Source organism: Lissotriton helveticus, chromosome 1_1 (genome assembly GCF_964261635.1).
Source record: "Lissotriton helveticus chromosome 1_1, aLisHel1.1, whole genome shotgun sequence".
Taxonomy (NCBI): domain Eukaryota; kingdom Metazoa; phylum Chordata; class Amphibia; order Caudata; family Salamandridae; genus Lissotriton; species Lissotriton helveticus.
In genome coordinates this window covers 1,930,226,966-1,930,243,217 of record NC_136057.1, presented here as the reverse complement: position 1 = coordinate 1,930,243,217, position 16,252 = coordinate 1,930,226,966, and the positions used below count along the sequence as shown (strand labels likewise).

The 16,252-nt window shown below is 44.0% G+C and overlaps 1 protein-coding gene across 1 annotated transcript in view; it reads left to right on the top strand.

Moving 5' to 3' along the window:
- Positions 1 to 16,252, top strand: part of CACNA1E (calcium voltage-gated channel subunit alpha1 E) — a 1,292,345-nt gene that overhangs the window by 848,758 nt on the left and 427,335 nt on the right. Inside the window, exon 21 of the mRNA XM_078643465.1 lies at positions 14,447 to 14,576. Within this exon, the coding sequence (XP_078499591.1) occupies positions 14,447 to 14,576 (130 nt within the window). The remainder of the gene's footprint in view (positions 1 to 14,446; positions 14,577 to 16,252) is intronic.

Below are 16,252 nucleotides of genomic sequence, written 5' to 3'. Positions count from 1 at the left end.
AGAGCAGTCGTCCACAGGTCTAGAGGTGTACTGAAGAGTTGGGTCTGAGGGTCCATTATTTATAACTGGTGCCCACTTTGAAGCAGGAAAAGGTTCTGAAGGTTTCCAACCCTAGAGGAATTGGGAATTTCCTAACTCCCTTCGCTGGCCCCAGCTTGTCTGGGGTCACAATTGACTAGTGGCAAACCCTTTCTGAGTGTGCTCAGGCAGAGCCTTTGTGATGTGTAAGCGTTTAGGTGACAGCTCTTCCCCTTCATCAAGTCACAAATGGCCCATCTAGCCAACAACTACCTTTCCTTTGTCTCACTGTCTTTAAGCAATAGACAAAGGCCAAATGCCAGCTACACCTGGTCATGTGAATACAGGCTGCAGGCACCAAATGGTCATGACAAGAAAATGCCAACTTTCTAGAAGTAACATTTTCAGAATTGTGACTTAAAATCCAACTTTATCATTAAGGAGGGCTTTAACTTGCCATTCTTTAGACATCAAGCTCAGCATTCCCACCTTCTCCCTATTGAAAGTTATCACTTATTAATTGAAGTAAGTTAACCCAAAATTATCCAATGGGAGAGATAGGCTTAGCAGCAGTGAAAAACAAATTAAAGAGTGTGTTTAGTACCAGGACATGTAAAAGGGTAAAAGTACATGTTCAACTGCACCTGGCCCTCTACAATGTGTGGGCCTACCCTAGGGGTGACTTAGATGTATTAAAAGGAAGGTTTAGGCCAGGCAAAAAGTTTATTTTGTCAGGTCAAAATAGCAGTTTGAACTGAATACACAGGCTACAATGGCAGGCCTGAGACATATTTTTAAAGGGCTACTTAAGTGGGTATCACAATCAGTGCTGCGGGCCCACTAATAGCATTTAATTTACAGGACCTAGACACATGTAGCGCCACTTTGATAGTGACTTACATGTAAAATAAAATGTGTCAAATGGGTATAAGCCAATTTTACCATGATTAAAGGAGAGAGCACAAACATGTTTGCAGTGGTTAGCAGTGGTCAAGTGAACAGATTCCTAAGGCCAACAAAAACTAATTCAGTAAAAATAGAAGGAAGGAGGCAAAAAGTTTGGGGGGACTCTGCAGAGAGTTCCATTTGCAAAAACTAGTGTCAAACACTTTGTGAGTGTGCTCAGACAGAGCATTTGTAATATGTAAGTGTGGTAGTTATCAGCTCCCCCCCTCATCAAGTCTGAAATGGCCCATCTTGGAAACACCTGTCTTTCCTTTGTCTCACTGTCTGGAAGCAACAGACAAAGACCAACTGTCAGCTAGATCTAGTCATGTGACCCAGGATACAGGCAGCAGACACCACATGGTCAGGACAAGAAAACCGCAACTTTCTAAAAGTGACATTTTCGGAATTGTAGCTTAAAACACAACTTTACAATTAAACAGGGCTTTACATTCCAATTCTTTAGACAGCAAACTCAAAATGTATACCTGCTCCCACACAAAAGTTATAACTTATTAATTGTGATACGGTAACCCAATGTTATTCTATGGGAGAGGTAGGTCTAGCAGCAGTGAGAAACTATTTGAAGAGTTTTCCCCTACCGGGACATGTAAACAGGTAAAAGTACATGTCCAACTTTTTGAATAGTCTGCACCCAGCCCTCTGGCCTTTACAAGGGGTAAGTTATATGTATTAAAAAAGAACGTTCAGGCATGGCAACAGGATTATATTGCAAGGTAGAAATGGCAGTTTAAAACTGCGCACACTGGCTGCAATTGCAGGCATGAGGCATGTTTAAAGGGCTACTTAAGTGGGTTGCACAATCAGTGCTGCAGGCCCACTGGTAGCATTTAAGACCTTCTCTCAACCTTTTGGTATAGGTATCCTGTGATGTCAGACATATGTGGCATGTGAACCCTGTTGAGAGATATAGGCCCAGATTTACTAAGATTTTGCTTCGGTGTTTTGTTACTTTTTTGATGCAACCCAGATGAAAAATCAATTTTGGCATTTACTAAGCCATGCAAAGTTGATTTGCGTGGCTTTGCATAGTTTAGTAAACACAAAGTAATGCAAGGCAGTGTATAGCATTGCCTTGCATTACTTTGTATCAGGTAGGCATTACATGGGTGGACCTTGAGTGTTCCCATGCAACCACCTATGTATTTTGATGCATGCTCAGATTTACAAGCACTTATAAATATTGAAGCGCTTCCATGACAGAGGCGTAATGAGGGGAAATATCTTTCCCTTCCAGGGGAACCTCATCAATAGTCATAAGCATTGACTAGCCCACGTGCTCGGATCCCAGAGCAATTCTTTCACTATATATATATATATATATATATATATATATATATATATATATATATATATATATATATATATATATATATATATATATATATATATATATATATATATATACGGAGGAAAGCATTAAGGCAAAAAGAATCTAAACATATCATTGCCTTCAGAACCCTAGAGCCAAGAGGACTCAATCAAACTGAAGAACTGCACGTACATCTGTGAAAAGACTATTTGTAGAAACCTAATAAACCCCATTATGAACTGCATACAAAAATGAACTACCCCCTTACTACAATGAATACACTCACCAATGAGACTGTAACAACGTAAGAATTAGAATGGCAAAGTGAAACAATAGTCACCAAAGACTTTGAAACTAAAATTGCCATCAATGCACGAACGAATCTACCGCAATTCCTGAAGCAAAAACTCTAAATGTTTAATTCCTTTGAAAAATGTGCACCTTAACACTTATCACATGTTAAAACTACGTTTCCCACAATGCACTTGCATTTCACTTGTTTTTTCACTGTGCACCAAACATAAAAGAAGGCTCGTGTTAAGAGCTCAATACCCGTGACCAAGCCTTCGGCTGAAGGCGAAACGCGTTGGGTTTCGACGAGAAAGCTAAAATAAAGCTGTTGGTCTAAAACTACTTTGCCTGAGTGAGTGCCTCCTTACTAACTGGTGTCGAGCCGGTTAACTGCATGCATATATATATATATATATATATACATATATACATATATATTTGGATGTTGTCAATCTATACACATGTATAGATCATGAAAACGGTCTAACAGCAACGAAGTGGTTCCTGGATAGGAAACATGTTAAATTCCAGGCACACAGTAGCATGATATTATCCATGATCAGATTCTGTCTGTATAACAATTTTTTCCTTTTTTCTGGCCAATTGTATAGACAAATACGGGATACTTCTATGGGCTGGTACTTCTCCCCCAGCTACGCGAACTTGTTCGTAGGCTGGTGGGAGAGGCACGAGGCCTGGGGAGGGACCAATGAGGTGTGGAGTGAAAGGATTTTAATGTGGACTAGATACATTGACAATCTTTTTATTGTTTGGCGTGGCGATAGGACCTCGGCGGAGGAATACATCGCTTCACTGAACAATAATGACCTGAATCTGCGATTCACCAGTAACATCAGTGAAAAAAGTGTATGTTATTTAGACCTAGAGGTATTTGTAGAGAATGATAGTCTCCAGACTCGACTATATAGGAAACCAACGGCGGGCAATGCCGTGTTACACGCGGCAAGCCAACATCCTAGGAGTCTAATTCAAAACGTACCATGTGGTGAATATTTGCGCCTCAAAAGAAATTGCACAGCTGAGAAAGATTTCCAGAATGCTAAACAAGACGCAAAGAATAGGTTCCTAGCTAGGGGCTATTCGAAGGGCATTCTACAACAGGCAGCTGTGAAGGCATCAGCAATCAATAGGAGGGATCTCCTAGTGGTGCATGAGGCACAGCCAGAAGATGATCAGGTGAGAATGATCACCACATTCAATAATAAATCAGGTGATCTAGTCCACACGTTTAAGAAGAACTGGCACATCCTACATACAGATAACATCTTAAAGAGACATCTGTCAGATAGGCCTATGATTACATATCGTCGATGCCAGTCCCTTTCAGATCACTTGATTCACAGTCATTTCTCCCCTCAAACGAAAACCCCGGTCACCAATAGTATACAGGGGTTCTACCCGTGCTTGCGCTGCAAAGCCTGTAAGTACAGCAAAAAAGTTAAAGAATATCCAGGAAGAACAGGAGATGAGAAACAGAATAGAAGAATTACCAAACATCTCAACTGCAACTCAGAATACACAATCTATTGCTTAGAGTGCCCTTGTAAGAAGCGTTACATAGGTAGAACCATTAACCCCACCAAACTGAGGATCCTAGAGCACATGAGGGCTATCGCGAATAAGGACAAAGCCTATCCGGTAGCCCGTCATTTTGCAAAATTCCACGGCAGCGATAGGAATCTTCTCAGTTTTTACTGCATAGATCAAATCAGTCGTTTAGAACGTGGTGGGGACAGGGAAAAGATACTCCGCATCGCAGAATCAAGGTACATCATTGACCTCAAAACAATGACACCATGGGGTCTGAATAATGATGAGGAGATGTGGGTACACCTGTAGATATAAAAGAGTTGCTCTCCTATTCTTCAGAACTGTAAATGAGTAACACCAATTATTTTGACTGTACTGAAATAACTCCTAAACTTGTGACATTGTGCAATTTCTATGATAGATTTTTTCACATGTATAAGCAAAAAATAAGCCCATACAGGGCGTAACAAGGAGTCCCAGAGTAAGACATGAAGGGAATGTGGCCTCAAAATAATCGATAAGGGGATACACCGCGTGATATGAAAAATAATGATTTAAGAACTGAAAAACGAAATGGTGAAATGATGGGACAATGTAAATACGTGATGAATTTAATGCAATGAAGCTTGCACATGAATAATGATATGTTTGTTGCTGTCATTGTTTTTAATCTGCACTAGAGCACTTTATATTCGCCTTTTTGAACACTGTAAGATATGTAAAATAAGACACTTCAAAATGGCCACCACGTTTACCAAAGTTGACCATCATCTATTTTGTTGTACATTTGCAATGCAAGGTGGGGTTTAAAATGGCGATCATTGTAAGGCACAAACTGACACCGACGAAGCTCATAGCGAAACGCGTCTGTCAAGGGTGAAGGGGGTTTGAAATAAATATTTTGCAATTGGATATCCGTGTGCTTGCTGTTCATCGACTGAAAACTGGTGGATTGTGCTGCAAAAAAACTTAATTTCCCATTGGAAACTTTAGACAGGGCTACAGCTCGAACTGCTGAATGGAATTACATCAAATTTGGCAAAAAGGTAGTGCTTGGTTCAGAAAGTGCCCTTTTCTTAAAATGGTGTAAATCCGTTCAGTAGTTGCTGAGAAAATAAAAAAATTAATGTTTCTATGAGATATATAGAGGTGCGGTGGATCCGTGGACCCTCCCTACCACGAGCTTTATTCTAATTGGTTGTCAACACTCTAAACCAGGAAGTGTTGGCAGCCATCTTGTGCCTCGGTAACCAAGGCACAAGAAAACAGGGAAACAAACACAAAACACAAGAAAAGGGGGCAGGGTAGGAACACCCTGACCCCCTTGGCCTGCTCAGAGGGTCCCACAAGGACCCCCAGGGCTAAAAAAAAAGCATATAAAAAAAAATCTGCGAATTTGCGCTGGGTGTGCGAATCCGGCGGAGAAAATTAAAAAAAACAAATCGCGAACTCTTGCGCTTCATTGTATTGAAGCCCCCCGGGGGCATAGAAAAAAAGTATGAGGGGCCCAATCCCCCCCCACATTGCCCCGAGGACCGCCACCCCCGGGGATAATTTATAAATGTGTGGGTTGGTGGCCTAACCCAAGCCCCGGGGACCGCCACCCCTGGGGCTTTCATTATTTATTTGCGGGACACACGCCCCCCTGCACCCCGGGGACCGCCACCCCCGGGGCTTGTATTTTAAAAAAATATACCTGTGTGCGGGCTCGAGCCCCCCCCACACGCCCCGGGCACCGCCACCTCCCCGGGGCACTAAAATGCTTTGCAATTGAAGGGAGAGGGACAGTGCGGCCCTCCTCCTGGAGCCCTTGAAGGCCCTGGGGACTGCCACCCCCCAGGGCCAGCTTCTGCAGTGACCCGGGGTGCCCACCCCAAGACACTGCTGTTTGCAATGACAGGGCAGGAGCCACCCTGTCATTTGCAAACTGCTTTGCTTCATTGAAGCGAGAGCAGGGAAACCTTCTCTCGCTTCAATGAAACAAAGCAGATTGCTTTTCCAGACAGGGAGTTGCATGTTAGCAGCTCCCCATGTGGAAAAGCAATGCCGGCTCCCACAGGAGGCGGGGAGCTGGCTGGGACCGCAGGGGCATTGGGGCTCCCCCAAAAGGGGAGGGCCGGCCCCGGGGGATGGCCAGAAGTGGCCCTGGAGGGGACACGTGGCCCCCCTCCCCAGTAAAAAAAAATGGAGGCAGAGCTAACAGAAGCCTCAGGAGGGGGGCCACGCAGCCCCCTCCTTTGAAAAGATATTTAAAAAATACATATAGTAGCCATGCCCCTGGGGATGGGGTCCCCGCGGCCGGAAATGGCTTCGGGAGGGGGGCCGCGCAGCCCCCTTCCCTTTTATAAAAATGAAATAAACCAATTAGGGGTCAGGCCCTGGGGGATGGGGTCCCCAGGGCCCAGAAAAAAGGAAAGGAAGGGGGCCACATAGCCCCCCTTCCCAAAAAAAAGCCGGCATCGCACCGGAGGCCCGCTCCCTACCAGCAACACTATGCAAACGCGCCCTGTGGCACGTTTTAAGTTGGGGAATTAATTCCCCTACAATCCTGAGGGTCCCTGGGGGCGAACTAGACCACCTGCCAGGTACCTCCAGTTAGTGCCACAGGGCTGCATTGCAGAATAGTGGTTTGCGTCTACGCCCCGTTTTACACCTCTCTACAACGCAGCTCTGTGACACTTATTGGAGGTACCTGGTGGGCTAGTTGGACCCCAGGGACCCTCACGTCACTGGTGTCATCACTAATGACATCATCCAGGAAAGTCAACTTCAATATACTTTAAAAATATACCATTTAGATTTCTTTTAAGTAAGAAGAAGACACAGTTAAGTGGGCGTGTGAGTAACTTTATGGGTAAGTGAGTGACCGTGTGAGTGGCTCTATGGGTGATTGAGTGGCTGTATGCAAGGGTGAGTGGATGCTTGAGTGGGTGAGTGGGTGTGTGACTGGCTGTATGGGTGACTGAGTGGCTGTGTTATTGGCTCTATGGGTGGATGAATGGGTGTGTAAGTGGGTGTGTGAGTGAGTGGCTGACTGGGTGGGTAAGTGAGTGGATGTGTGAGTTGCTGTATTGCACAGTCAGTGTCTGTCTTTATACAGAAATCTATCCAAAGACTGAATACCTATGTAATAAATGTGAGCGAACACGTATTAGATGAAATAGTGTGTAAACACCACAAAACCGATGTCTACATATGAGGTGCGAGGGCACAGACCTTAATGGTACATAAGCTATCCAAAGACTGAATCCCTGTGTGATAAATACAAGTTTACCCCTATAAAACCTAAAAACACATTTTACCCGAGCAGACAGGTATTAGGTAAAAATTGTGTGTAAACACTACAGAACAGGTGTGTACATGTTAGAAATGGGGGTCTCCAGTTGGCAGTGGCTTGTACCTTGTCGAAGTAGGAGTCCTTCCTTCAAGTCGGGAGAAGGGGATTACACACCCAAGATAATCCCTGCTCACACCCTTGGTAGCTTGGCATGAGCAGTCAGGCTTATCTCAAAGGCAATGTGTAAAGTATTTGTACATAGCACACACAGTAAAACAGTGAAAACACTACAAATGGAAACAACACCAGTTTAGAGGAATAAAGTATCTTTATGTAAACCAAACAAGACCAAAATGACAAAAATCCAACATACATCAAAATATCACTTTTGAAAGGTAAAAAACTGTTCATTCTATATAAAACTAAAGTACCTGAGATGCGTCAAGATTGGAGGTGAAAACAGGCACTGGGAAGGTAAGGCGCTGGGAAAAAAAAGCGATGCGTCGGTTCCTTACATACAGGGAATGTGATGAGTAGGTTTCTTCCTCCCAGGGGGAGGTGATGCGTCAGTTCCTTAATGCTACGCAGGGTAGGTGATGCGTCAGTTCCTTACTGTGAGAGGGGGTGATGCACCAGTTTCTTACTGCGTGGGGCAGGTGATGGGTCACTTCTCTAGAAAGGCTGCCTCGGTTCCTTACTAATGCCCAGCATTGCTGTAGACTTGACGTTCAGGTACGATGTGCGAAAAATACAGGTGCTGTGAGGTGATGCGGCGGTGATCCAGGTGCTGCGTCAATTTCTGCAGCTTCAGACTGGTGATGCATTGATTCTTTTAGTCACACAGCAAGGCCTATGTCAGAGTCAGTGTGGTGGTCTTGGACCTTGGAGACATGGTGTGCTGAACTCGAGTTGTAGAAGTTCCTTCAGCCATAGACAGGTGCTGCACCGATTTCTTTAGCCGCATTGTGGTGGTGCCTGGAATATCTTTCCTTACGGCAGTGCTGCGTCAGAACAAGCAGGTGAAAGAAGTACAATGTATGGGTTTTCAGTAACAGGAGCAGCAAAACAACCTCCAAGGGCCCAGAACTAGAGTTGGCACTACAAGGCAGGTCAGAACTCCCAGCAGTGGAGTTTAGGGATGCTGCAGGTAAAGTCTTCGTGTCCCTGAGGTTTCCTACAGGAGGCACGCACACACAAGCCCTTGGAGAATCCTCTCAAGCAGGTTGCAAACAGCAAAGGCTAGTCCTTGTTCTCTCCAAGACAACAGTAGCAACTGCAGGCTAATCCTGCTAAACAAACACATCAAAGGGGAAGTACTCCTCCATACAGCTCTTCAACACTTCTCCTTGGCAGAGGTTCTTCTTGATCCAGAAGTGGTCTACCAGTCTGAGATTTTAGGTCCAATACTTATACCCCTTTTGGCTTTTGAAGTTGGCAAACTTAAAAGAAAGCTTTTGTTGTTCACAAGTTCTTGCCTTGCCCAGCCTTGGCCCCAGACACACTCCAGGGGGTGGAGGCAGCATTGTGAGAGGACAGGCACAGCCCTATTCAGGTGTCAGGGACAACTCCTCCCACCACTCTAGCCCAGGAAGACCCATCAGCCTGATGATGGCCCATCAGGATATGCAGGACACACCTCAGCTCTCTTTGTGTGACTGTCTGGCGTGAATGCACAAACAGGTCCTTGTCAGTCTAAACCAGGCGTTGATTCCACAGGCAGACAGAAATATTGAACGGTAAAGCACAAAATGCCCATTTACCAAAAGTGGCATTTTTAAACACAATTTAAAAACCACATTCCCTGAAAGATGTAGTTTTAAATTCTGAGCTCAGGAAGCCCAAACTCCAAATCTCTATCTCTTTCCAATTGAAAGTTATAGCTGTAAAATGTTGCAAGGCAGCTCCAATGATAACCTATGGGAGAGATAGGCTTGCAATAGTGAAAAAACAAAATTGGCAGTATTTCGCTATCAGGACACGTAAACCACACCAGCACATGTCCTACCTTTTACATACACTGCACCCTGCCAATGAGGCTACCTTGGGCCAACTTTAAGGGTGTCTTACATGTAGAAAAAGGGATGGTTAGGGCCTGACAAATGGTTGAACTTGCCAGGTCGACATGGCAGTTTAGAAACTGTACTCACAGACATTGCAATAGCAGGCCTGAGACAAGTTTACAGGGCTACTGGTGTGGGTAGCACAACCAGTGCTGCAGGCCCACTAGTAGTATTTGATTTACAGGCCCTGGACACCTACAGTGCACATTACTATTGATTTACCAGTAAATAAAATATGCCAACCATGGATAACCAATCATAATCACATTTTACACTGGGAGCACTTGCACTTTAGCACTGATCAGCAGTAGTAAAATGCACAAAGTTCTAAAACCAGCAAAACTGAAATGCAGCACACAGCCACAAACAGGAGGTCAAAAGCAAAAGACAGGGGAAAAATGTGCCAAAGATGTCAGGTCTAACAGTACATATGAGGTAGGAGAGCACAGACCTAAGTGATGCCTCCAGCTGACCTTTAAAATGTGTACCTACTTGTAATACATATCTAACAAATATGGTGGAACATAACTGTAAAGATGTGGCTGGAGTTGTGGCAAGAAATGATGGGGATACATTTGGCATGAAGGATATGCAAAGCATGGAAGACAGGTGGAGTGGCTGTGCGAATGGAAAGAGTTGCAGGCTGGACCGTTATTCCTGCTGGGCAGGTTAGGACTGATCTCTTTCTGCCACTCCAGGAAACAAAGACCTGAGGACGGACTGGGGTGTTACGCCAGTCCTCTTGACATTTTTTTCTCTTTCTCCTCTGTAGTATCACAGGGATGAGAGACCCCACCACACACACCACCTATCTTTGTGGGGAGGGATAATGGGAGCGCACCAAATGTGAGCATTGTTTGGGAAATTTAATCACACCAAGTTTCTCCTCCACGGGAAAGGATCTAGGATCTATTATACTTTGAAGTCTCAGCAAACGCTTTATTAAGGGAAATAACATTTCCACCTCACCCCTCCCACCTCGTCACTCTCCTAACTCCTCCATCCCCCTGCTTCTCCCTTCTCCATCTTTCTCCTCCACTCCCCTCCCCAGCCATCAAGTCCCTGGATTCATTATCTTCATCACTACAGCCTCCTGGATGTGAGGCAGAGGCTGCTTTGCAATAGCCATATAGCCTAGGAGCCCAGAAAAACTGACAGTTACTGGGGATTTTTATAGCTTCCTTTCTATGACTCATCCCAAACATTATTTTACTACTATTATCAACACTTTCTAGACTCTTCCCTCTTCTATCCCACCATTATCCTTTTCAATTCAACTAACAGATTCACATGTCCACCACTCACTCACCCACTCACTCACCCACTCACTCACCCACTTATTTACCTCAGGTAAAGTACTTTGTGTAACGATTCCTAATGGGTGTTGTTCATCTGCTGCACCTACAGCTTCAAAATAAAAATGCTAGAGTCAAGAATATAGCGTTTCTGCTTTGAAAGATTTGCATAGACCATAGCACTCTTTTCTACACATTTCATCGAAGATGTTCTTGTGATTGCTCCCCTTAAGGTGAGTGGTTGTAGTTAAACTATCCGAGTGTGTTCCAACGTCAAGCAATCAGCCAACCACACCTTCGATGGTTGCCTCAACATTGATGGCGAACAAATAGGTATTTTTATCAACGTCCTACCTCTCAATGTCATCTAGGACCTGGTTTTATGTTGTTTTTCTCGAGATCTGCCTCTTTGATGTTCTTTTGGATGAGAGGAGGACTCTTTAGAGGAAGATATAAGTTTCCCAAGGCCTCTAAGGATGAACCTCTCTCCTGGAGTCCATGAAGACTTATCTTCTCTCTGTCCTTCAGATTACGCCTTGATAGCTTCTGGCAGTGAGGACAGGAGTCAGGATGGTGGGACTCGGCAGGCAGACAATGCAGACTGCATGAAGGTCTGGGCCTTCTTCTTCCCACAGGAAGAGCACCTCACAAAACATGTAGGCTTTTGTGACAGAATAAAAAATATTTTCTGTCGGAAAAAAGGCTGGCAGTAGAGCACATACTGGCAACTATCAAGTGTAAATGGTTAGACGTCGTTTTGAAACATTTTTCAATTTAAGTCTAAAAAGGAGAGCTCAGTGCTCCAGCCCGGAAACATGAACTGACGTTTCACCTGTGGGGCATGATGGGATACCATGGGTACTGTGAGGTACTTAAAGGCACAGTGCCAGTTTTATGCTTACTCTTTGTATGCAACCCAGGGCTTTAAGTGGGCCGGGTCTGTCCGGGTCTGAGCACCGGCAGTTATTTTTAGGGTGCCTCAAGAGGGGTCTCTATCGGGCTCTATTTTCGGCCCTCACAGAGGCAGACCGTTATCTTTTTTTTTTCTTGGACTACAATGAGTAGAACTGGAAGGTTTACAGCTGTGTTGGAAGATAGGAAGCGATGGAACGTAAGTAATGTGGTGAATCTGAGAAAAAGTGGCGAGTGCGTCTGGACTCGAGCTTAGTACGGAAAGAATCTTCTTGTGATGTACAATATGCTGATTTAGAACAGCAGGCACCGTTGGCTGGTAAGCAGGTCTGAATGACAGAACGAGTGGATCTGGGAAGGAGTGCACATCACCGGAAGATACCATCAAGGTTGAGCGATTATGCGTGAGGGTATGTTTGTGGTCCTGTGTTGTTTCCAATGGGCATTAAGTAATAGGTAGCTTTAGTTGCATTATTTTTACGCTTAAACATGAATATATTTGCATTCATTGTTTTATTTCCTATGGGTATCATTCAGTATATAGTCTCATTCTGTATTATTATTCTTAAAGACCGATGTGTTTTATTTTACGTCACCATTCTAGAATAGAGAATCCGAATGTATGAACGAAAATGTTTCCCTCCTCAGCAATTGAAGTTAGGAGCTTGCTCAGGTTGCTGGCAGAGGTGCAACTAGTGCCAGTGAAAGTCAGAGTGGAGATGCAGAGGCTCTAAGAAGGGTCGCGAAGAACAACAAAACCTCTGTTAGTAAGTAAATGGTATTTTAAAGACCCGTGAAGGACTCGCTCGGGTACATCTGTGTGTGTGCCCAGGAAGCTGATCATCATGTGCTGACACTCACGATGGGGCGGGGGTGGGGGAGGGGGGGTAAAGCTGGTGCGTTTATTACTTTTATAAGCAAGTTCATTTTTACAGCATCGCTTGGAATACATTTAACAAGTGACGTTTTACACAGGAGCCACTTTCCTGTGCTAGAATTAGTGCCCACTTCGCCCTTACTTGAGCCTCTGCCTTGACATTAATCAGTTCAGTCATAACCCAGCCCATAGCCACTCACCTGCTATCAACCAAAGAAGAGATGGCAGTAGCGACTCTATCAGCTTTTTTTGCTTAACGACAACCAACATGTGCATGGCAATTTGCAATGCTTGTGGGGGATCAGAGGAAATTAGTAACATATATTCTCATTTAACTGACATGCATGCACTCGGCAGGGCTATGAATGGCTGCGCTCCGAACTACCCCCGATCTCACGAACAAGTCGAATCTATTCGCGACTGCTAGGTTGATGCCTCCTATTTATGTGTTTTTATAAAGCGCGTACTTTACCCACAGGTGTCAGAGTGCTTTAAAATAGAGTGAAGTAAATTACATAAGGAGTTCGGAGTAACATGGTAGTAGATGGCTCTACTAAGGGCTTTAATTGGCCCGGGTCTGTCTGAGCACTGGCAGTTATTTTTAGGGTGCCTCGAATCAGGCTCTATTTTTGGGCCTCTCAGAGGTAGTCAGTTATCCTTTTTTTTTCTTGGACTGCAGTGAGAGCATGCACATCGATGTGCGCATGCTCATTTTGCTCACTACTGAGTAGTGGAGATCAAGGCATGATGTCATGCCAGGTGAGCCACGTTGTACGAGGACTCTGTGGCATGTTTTGACAGGGGTGGTGGCTTTGTTAAAACTCACCCCTGTGAAGCCGCGTTGCCTTCTGGGAGCAGTGCTTCTAGTACACTCAGCCTCACGTGAAGCCACCCTATACAGGAGGTGTCTGTCTGGGCATTTCCCAGGATGACAGCACAGGTCTTGGGGTACTGGGGAGAGTGTATGGCGTTATCCATACATAGCCTTGCTGTAATAAGGAGGGGAGATAGCAAGCCTGAGCGGGTAATTCCAAATCTGATGACACTGAGGAGTCCTAGAGCTGACGGTTTGTCAGAGCAGGGGGTACTGCTACACTAGTTATATTTATTTAGACCACACCCCTACTTAGATAGGCCACACCCCTTTGAGGTTTGCCCCGCCCCTCTTAGAGCACCCCCAGTTTTTTTTTACCACTTAAAGCCCTGATGCAACCTATTTGTTAACAAAGCCTTATATTGTTTTCTATGCTAAAATGAATTGTATTGATTTCTATGGTTTTAAAAGAAACAATGTACAATATATATATATAGTTTAAGAAGCACTCTCGGGTCCCTGTACGTGGGCAGGACTATTCAATGCTTATGACTTTGATGAGGATTCCCCTGGAAGAGAACTAGGAATACAGGTAAGCAATTTATTCTTATTTCCACTAGTTGCTTCCTCTTTTTATATGTTCTGCCTTCTGCATTATATGTAGAAAGAGGAATATGGCTCTTAGAACTATAGAATTTATAAACCTCTCGGCACAAAAAACAGCCCTACCTGTACTGCAGGCACCCTTGCAGCATGGCTCAAAGGTGCCAGCGTTGACATAAAGGCTAAGCAGCACATACAGCAAAGGAGCTAAATGAGAGCAGAAGTGCACCATACCTTAGTGTGTATATAGCCCACGTTTGCTCTCTCCCTTTCACACAATATAACACAGCAAGTTGCCTTGCTGCATTGCATTGCATGAAGTATTAGTAAATATGCCCCTAGGTACATATGTTGCCTGTATCCAAAGCAGCCCAGTCACTAACTCTGTGAGGAGTTATAGGCTGGTGTTTTAATATTCCACAAGCCTTCTTTCTTTCTCTGCCTCCTATCATGAATTCCTTTCTCCACAGGTTACGGAAGGTGTGCCACTACATTGTGAACCTCCGCTACTTTGAGATGTGTATCCTGCTTGTGATTGCAGCCAGTAGCATTGCACTGGCAGCCGAAGATCCAGTGTTAACAAACTCAGAGAGAAACAGGGTGTGTTGACCATCTCATTTTTTGATGTCATCTGTAGCATACTGCTCCCATCTCATAATCTCTATGGTTTCTGTGCCAGGCATAACGTATCCCCAAGTTACATGTGGAATATGGGTTTGAAAGCTCCAACTTACATAAAGTGATGTGTGTAATACATTAACTTTTCACTAAATGTCATGTCTGCAAAGCAAAACTTTACATCTAGCCCCATTGTTACCAGCCAGTGAAGCTGTGATACATTAACCTTTCACTAAATGGCATGCGTGCAAATAAAATGTTTACACCTACACCCAATGTTACCAGACTGTGAAGCCTTGATTCCGCAGACAGTGGGGTGCTTGTCATTGGAAGGTGTGGTTCTGCCTCACAGGATCTTTGTTGATGACCGTAAATATTAGAAATTGTCCCTGCTCCACATGAGATCCCAGAACACTTCTTCAATAGTTTCTTAATAGTTATGGGTTATGATTTTTTTTAAAATCTCTATTAAAGATACCTCTATCAGTTATAAGCTTGCTATCCTATTCTAATGTTTATGTCTATCAATAAAGTTCTTATGATGCAGAAGGGAGTTTTTGTAATCCTAACTCTGCATCATAGGTACTGTTATTGAAGCCACAAACAACAAATCCTTCTTACTGACAGGGGCGTAGCTTCAGTGGGGATGGGGGAGTGGTTTAATTGTAACATCCCTCAAAATAAATACATGCTTGCCTTGATAGTTGGGTCCGAGAGCCCCGAGTCTGGTCTGCCATGCCTGTGTTGGATTGTCTCATTCCCGATTTTTCGAACGGGTTTTAGTTTGTTAATTTTTTGGATTAGGAACTCAAAATATACTGTGACCAGTTTACCAAAAAGTGGGACAACTGTACCCATGTAAGTACTCATTGAATGGGTGCAAATTTGCTACTTTTTGCTAATTCTCAAACATTGGCATAGTAGGTTTGAAAAGCTGCACCAGGTTTCCAGCCCTACTAGTGGCAATCAAACACTCAAAAATTGAGAGTGCTTGTTAATAGTCTAATCACAGGCTATCACTTGGAGTATTATTCCAACCCATCGTTTTTCACCCACTGAGTCATTCTAAACAGATGGTCTGTTTTAAGGTTTGGCTTACGGAGTAAAGGCAGACAGAGTGGCAGAACACTTTGCGTTAGCCATCTTGCTTTTACTCCTGCAGACAAATTTAGAGTTGTCCACCAGCCCCGTAGACTTCTCTATACAATGGCAGGAACACCCGTCATGGCGGTTCCTGTCAATGTAGGAAAAATTTAGCGATGGTCAGCCGTCTAACTTTTCACAAGTTTTTTATCTTTCATAAACAATCTCCTAGGGTTTAGAAAAATACAATAATCTAATGACACCAACACCATGGGAGTTTCCTTTTATGCTGTAGGGGTTTTCTTTATTTCTGTCCTTTACAGACAGTTAAAATTACCCATCCAACCATCCACTCAAAAAAAGGCTGAGGATCAGATAACTTATCTCTGATGGATCCTACTTCTTCTGACCCTTTGGAGGAAGTTTTACACTGATGGGTTAACTTTTACTCTGTTGGTGTAAACTTTGCAGTCTGCCCAACTCAAAATCGGGTGAGCAGACCTTAGTTTTGGAGGACACCGTACTCTGTCACTGTTGCGAAAAAGTACCCTGCCTGCCAAACTCTAAATTAGCCC